This window comes from Oryx dammah, unplaced genomic scaffold (genome assembly GCF_014754425.2).
Source record: "Oryx dammah isolate SB20612 unplaced genomic scaffold, SCBI_Odam_1.1 HiC_scaffold_25, whole genome shotgun sequence".
Lineage (NCBI taxonomy): Eukaryota > Metazoa > Chordata > Mammalia > Artiodactyla > Bovidae > Oryx > Oryx dammah.
The window spans coordinates 84,340,040-84,346,815 of NW_024070209.1; the positions used below are offsets into that span (position 1 = coordinate 84,340,040).

General features: G+C 49.4%; 1 protein-coding gene across 1 annotated transcript in view; it reads right to left on the reverse strand.

Annotated features, from left to right (window-relative positions):
• Window positions 1-6,351, reverse strand: part of TRIB2 (tribbles pseudokinase 2) — a 29,469-nt gene extending 23,118 nt beyond the window's left edge. Inside the window, exons 1-2 of the mRNA XM_040224774.1 lie at window positions 6,324-6,351; window positions 4,740-5,706 (exon numbers count right to left, since the gene is read on the reverse strand). Coding sequence (XP_040080708.1) covers window positions 4,740-5,009 — 270 coding nt within the window. The 5' untranslated portion in view covers window positions 5,010-5,706; window positions 6,324-6,351. The remainder of the gene's footprint in view (window positions 1-4,739; window positions 5,707-6,323) is intronic.
• Window positions 6,352-6,776: the final 425 nt, after the last annotated feature.

The following is a 6,776-nucleotide window of genomic DNA, read 5'->3' on the forward strand; positions in this document are numbered from 1 at the left end:
TCACAGAATGCAGATGCCTCCCGTAGACATGGGTTGAGCTTGAACCCCTGATCACACTGGCCCTGCCTCCCAGCTGCACAGCATTGAATAAGTTGCTTGACTTCTCTGAGCCTCCAAATCCTCATGTGCAAAAGGGCAAGTGATTGACTCACAGTGTTGGGAGGATTATATGAGAAAATGAAGGTCAGAATGCTTAGCAAGATGTAATGCAATACACAAATGGTAAATTTTGTTATGTTTTTCTCTCTATCCTAATTGCCTCTGTTTATAGAAAAATTAAGGCAAAATTTGAGACATCCCAAGCTGCACAGACAACACCTTATTTACCTTCAAAGGAAAAAAAAGCATCCATACACCAACACTACACAGCTCTAGCAACCATATATAAAATAATTTTGCTACAGAATTGGATTGCATAGCAGTATACAACATAATAGCGATTAATAGATTAAATGTGTAGACTGAAGGTTACGTAATTCAGTACCTTCATCTCACAGATGTGGAAATCGAGGCTTGGATAACAAGTCAAATCAAGCCCCCAGCGGCAAAGCTAAGAAAGGACACAGTCCTGATTAAGAAAGCAGCCACGCTCCTTTCTCTCTTCCCTCCACACATATCTAGCTCAATGAATCAGTTATGCAATGATTTTCTATGAATCAAAATGAGCCTATGAAATGCCACCTCAATGTGGGGTTATTTCGAAAGCAAATCCACCCTCAATACCTTTTGGGAACAGATCTAATAAGAATTAACACTACAGAGATTTTCTCAGGTTAAAAAAAAAAAAAAACGTTTTCATTCAAGACCTCCACTAAATCAGGGATACAAGTCTCTGGGTTTGGAATGTGGCTTTCCTCTCTGCCTGGGGAATGTGGCTATGATGAGTCTATTCCGTGTCTGCAAGAGTGACGGGCGGGTGTGGGTGTTCCTTGCTGGGAAGCATGGAGAGCCAAGATTGCTCTAACAATACGCTGAATGTTGACAGTTCACCATCATTTAGCTCCTTCGGTCTCTTTTTCATTAGTTAGAACACACTCTTCTTGATCATCATTTTGTGGTGTGTGTGGGGGAATGAAAAACACTGGCCTAGAAACCATCTAATTTGAGAATATAATCCTGGCTTGGCCACCGATAATCTGGAGGAGGTGGATAAAGCGTTCAGGATCACTCGGCTGCCCTCCTTTTCATAAACCGAAGACACTGATTGGAAACACTGTTGACCTTTATGAGTCCTGACACTACCTGAGAATCTGATGAAAGCTCTGGCCCCTCTTAGCTGACGATGCCCATTCTCAAAAGCTCGTACAATAATAATAGATTTGTCTTAAGGGGGATTTACAGGCTTTCCATAACCCAGCCAGGGACATAGACTGCTATTTAAGAATCCCTGAGTGAAGCCTCTCTTCGTTTCAAAAAACAAAACCCCCAAATCTGTGAGTCAAACAGCCCTGTAAGAACCTCAGGAGGGCTGGTGCGAACGCGGGTGAGGAAGCAAAGTAACGTTGTGAATGAACCATAATGAGGCATCTCAGGAAAGCAGCGCAGCTGCTGCCACTATAACCTAGAATTTAAGAATGAATACTTCCGTGTCCCCAGAGACCACAAATCACACCCTGATACTGTCAAATGCTGACCTGCCAGCAGTGACCTCAGAGGTCCGTTCAATTAGGCATCTGAAATGCTTGAGTCAACTTTAACACCCAGACTGCAGAAACCCAGGAAAGCCTCAGAAATTTCCCAGAGTAATAAAGGCTTTGCAGTAACTAATGTAAACATTGTGTTATATAAGGAGGATGCTGGGCTCTGAAGCACCAGGCTGCAGGCTCTGTAGCCAATGCTCATGGGGTAATGATTATTTATAACATATTTCCTGCTTTGAGTTGGATTTTTTAAAAAATAAAAGGTAATTTTTTTTTTTTTGGCTCAGTACCCATAGTCTATTATCCTGTCCCACTGAAAAATTGAATGAACATTAAAATTAAAAGTCAAACATATTCATAGCACCTTCAAAATGTAGCCATACCCTTTGTAGGAGAGACCAAATTCCAAGATGGTGGACATAATATGCAAAATAAAGCAAGTACTTATGTTTTCCCAAATGGGTAGGAACCAAACTTTTATTACTAGCTGTAACAGGCATTTATGAGCTTGGACTGGTACTTAAACCATCACCTTCAAGTGCAAAATCAAGCCATAAGCCTCAGTGCCAGCCTCTTTTAAATGTTTAATTTAGATCCTTAGTTATATAATGTGACAGATCAGATAAGGCAGTGAGATTAGGCCATCATTCATAGTATTTGCAAAAAAAAAAAAAGTGTCCATTTTGCCAAGATAGTAATTATGTCAATCTGCACAGTGACTACAAGCATTTCCATGAAAACGATAAGCTAAGGACACTCTAAAGTCCCCTTCTTTCATCTGCCTAGCTTAACACAGACACAGGAAGACAATAAACAGGCATGATTATTTTGGTTAAATGACGTTCCAGTCTCTCTCTCTCCCAAAATAATGTCCTACAGAATTCCATAGAGTTCCTGTGAGTAGCATCTTTGCACTGGATCTATTGTTACAAAGACTTTTTTCCTGGGTCAACACAGAGCTAGGAGACAGGAACTCTACATTCTAAAATGTCAAAAGGAATTGGATTCAATGTGTAGACTTCACTGAGCCTGCAGTAAGCCAAGAGTCCACAGTGTATCTTATGAGGGTAGTTCATAGAAGCAGCCTTATAAAAACCACTTGGAGCTTCCTAGGATATATATAACTATGCAGCTATGCTTGCATAAGAAGTCACCCACATCACCTCTGGTGAAAAGGCAGGCAAACAGAGCTGCTGTGTCTTAAACGGATGACCTCTGTCAAGCAGAACAATGATACTGCACTTAAATCCACTTGCAGCAGCACAGTAATTGGTGAGGGGCTGATTCAATCTTTGCCATAACTAAACCAGCAGATTAAGTACAGTTTCAGGCCAGAGAGCAAGTCTACGAATGACACTGTAAGGTCAGTCTAAAGTGAAATATGTCTTGAAAAAATCTGAAGGGAGAAAGCAACAGCAGGGGCCAGAGTCACCTCTGTCTTTAAACAAAGAAATAACAGGGCAAGATGTTCTTGCAGAATTTGGCGGCAGACTCCTTTTACTTAAAAGCATCTCCAGCCTTTGAAAAATATTAAAATGCTCTACTGAAGTTGAGCAAAAGGAGTGAAAACACACTGATGGATGATTGTGCATATTTCATATGAGAGTGGCAGCTCTGTGGAATTCATTCATTTCAGAGGATGACTACCCTATTGTACAATGTTGTAGGTCTTCTGAGAATTCAACCCAGCTCTGAATAGCTTACTGAATTTTGGTTAACTGGGAATAGCTGCTCTGAGTCTCAATAATTTGGAGAAGGTGCAAAATACCAAATGCTCAGTCCAAGCAGAGAGTAGCATTTAAAGAGTCTCTGATTTCCCCCTGAGGTCTCAACTGAACAACTGCACAACAGACTGGAGACCCTCCACAAAACCCATTTTTCACAATGAAATACTCCAGTCCCCTGTGAAAGAAAGCAAGTTCACAAAGCAGCCTATGGTTGATGGTAAGAGTGGTACATCATTTGCAGCACAGTTATGCAGAGTGCCCGTTTCAAAGGGGGGGGGGTATCCCCACTTCGAACTATCTCCTTAACCCCTCCCCAAACAAAACCGACACTAAGCTAAGCTAAAATTAAGTGACAATGAATTCTTCATCTATGTCCCATTCCTGGGTAGCCTGCTCTACCGTCTTCATTTTTTTTTTTTTTTTCTTTTGCAACTATTCCCCTGCTCATCCCCTTGTCTTGGAGCCCTGTGAACGCACACAAAGACACAGAGACACAAACCAGTTCAGGGTCAAAGACGAAAAGGAAACTTAAGTACCCATCTCTGTATTAGCACTGTGAATCCCCGAGGCTCCAAATGCTGGCCTCTAAACCCTACAGGCAAAGGTGTATGTTGGGCGAGTTGGGGGGTAGGTAGTGGGGGCAAATGGGTGGGTGGGGGGTGGAGTTCAGGCAAGGAAAGCTGGAGATGAGAAGAAACAGAGACAAGAGAAAAAGACCCTAAGGATTCACAATTTCCAATACTCAGAGGTGCGCTGGTGGCTTTGATTTCCGCCCCCAACCTTCCTTTCAAGGCTCCAGGCAGAAGGAGGCTCTTTGTAAACTCCTTCCCCGCGCTGGGCCCCTGGCTCAGCCAGAGGGGACACCTTTGTGCGTCTCTTTTAAAGGGCACCTACGGAACAAAGGTTCCACACCTGCACGCTGCCGAGAACAATGGCTGCGAAAGGAACCAAGGCATCAGCGCCTAGAAATCAGCCGGGGGATTCCCTACAGGGTGTTGGAAGGGGAGGGGGTTGGACCCAGGGAGAAATCCCCGGGCCGCGGGACCTGGCGTAAAGCAGAGGGGCTCCACGAGCCGAAGGGACCACGCGTGGCCGTGGCCCCCGCTCAGTCCCGCCGCCTTCTCCGCGGCGGGCTCTCCCCAGAACGCCCCCGCCGCAGCCCGCCCCATTGTCTGCAACGCTCTAAAAACTTCGCGACTAGTCGAACGCGAACAAATAAATTCAGAACCCCATTTAACAAGCCCACGGATAATTAATCAGGCGAATCTCCCTCCCCCGGACCGCAGGGCTCGGCAACCTCCCGCCCCCTCCCAAAGGCCGGGGCATCTTTTCAAAAGACAAAACAGCCAAAAGCAAACCCCGGGCTCTTTACCTTGCACACCAGCTCCTCTCCACTGTGCAGATGCACGGCCCGAAAAACGTGGTCTCCCTCCAAGGGTTCCAACAATAAGTATTTCCCAATGCAAGAAACGCAATGCGACAAGTTCGGAGTCTCAGGCGGGCTCGGGGAGCCGAGGTTCGGGCTGAAACTCTGGCTGGGTTCGGCGGACCTTATAGACGACAACTCCTCGAAATCCTGGGTTTTGTTCCGCGATCTCCCATATCTTGCTATTGTTATGGGGGTAGACCTGTGTATGTTCATGAGTGTGGGGATCGCACTCGACAAACAAAAAAAAACCGCTGGAGAGATGAGTCGCGGGCGAGTGCGGCTGCAGGCGCCTCCGTGCCACGGATGTTAAAAGGGATCGAGAGGGGAGGGACGGGAAGGGGGCTACTTGGATAAAGAGTTAGAAGCACCCACCAAACGGCAGCCGCCGGGCACCTCGTCTGCTCCGAGCCCGACTCCCGGGGGGTCCTCGGTCGACGGCAACTCGGGTCCTTTTGTTACCCCCAAAGCCGCCAGCGATTTGCAGAATCTTCGCACTTTTAGTTTCTCTCTCTCGCTCGCTCCTTTTGCAACGTGGATCTGGACTTGTAACCGGATTGCTAAGGTGAGGAGCTGCAGCTCTGGGGCTCCCGAAGCAGTCCCCACGCAGGCTCCCGAAGCAGACGGGGCGGAGGAGCCTCGCTGTAGTTTGTGCAGTCTTTGGGGAGCGCACACGGCCGCCGCTTGGTCTCGGCGCGTTAGAAACCAAACAAAAAGGAAAAGGAAACGAGCCCGGGTACCGGCTCGCGCCGCACCGCAGACTGAATCCGCGTTGCACCCCCTTTTTTGGTGGAAAGGGTGGGGGGCGTGGAAGGCGGGCGGGGGAGAGGTTGCCGGAGAGGGTCCGGAGAGGGTAATTACCTACGTTTTAACTGTAGATGGCGTCTGAGGCTTTTCCAAGATCGCTAGAGCTCTCCAAAATTTAAACAAACAGACAAAAAGAAAAAAAAAAATAGCAAGGGAGCATTTAACTTAGAGCGGTCAGCGCTGCCAACAAAAGATTGCAAAAGCCGGGCACGGAGTTGCGGGCTGGGCTCAGGTACGCGACAAAGCCCAGGGCTTGGCCCGCCGGGCGGAGGTCAGCACCGGCTCATGCCGTCGCTGCTCCCTCGCGCTCTGGATCGGCCTCCGGAGAAAGCGAGAAGTGCGCGCAGGAAGGACGAGGGTAGATCAATGGTCTCCGGTGTCCCCGAAGCGAGCTTCCGGGGGTCCTCCCGGCGCAGGAAAGGGATGCACCCCCAGCTCAGTCAACCCACGCCGTCTCCTCTCTCGCTCTTTTCACTGGATCGCGCCTTGGAATAATTTGCCACCGCTCCGTCACCCCTTACCCTCAGCCCAAACTGCCTGGCGGGGTTGTTTTGGAGAAAATTGACGGCTTGTCTTCTTCTTTGATTTTTGTTCTTCCCCCCACCGGGAGGTTAAGAGAAACGTGTATTGGAAATGGAAGGGGACGGCCGACGGTGCCCGAGGCCAATCCCCGAGCTCAGCACGCCCGCATCTCTCGGCGAGGCGGTATTAATAGTTACTTACGTGGCCGGGGATCTCTGCGCGAGCGGGGCTGTGTGTGTGCGCGCGCGCGCCTCGCTCGCGCTCGGTCTCCCCATTCAATGTCACCGACACATTTCCACTGAGCCTCCGCCCCCCTCTCCCCCCCCACCTCTACCACCACCCGGCGGCACCGGCGACTGGCTGAGTGCAGCGTCGGCCCCGCCCCGCCCCCGCCCGGGGCCCCCCCTCATTGAGCCGGAGGCCCATCAATCAGCCTCTCCGCTGCCAGTCCTCTGGCAGCTCCCCGCGCCCGCAGGCGGCTGCCACTGCCATTGCAGCTCCCGGCTCCGGGCGCGGGCGCTCGCCTTCCCCCTGCCCCCCCAGGGTGGCTCAGTCCGGGTGAGATAAACAAAGTGCTTTATCCAACCGGGGCCCGGAGCCGGGGAGGTAGCGCACCCGACCAGGGAGGGACGGTCCCGGCGCCGCCACCGGCTA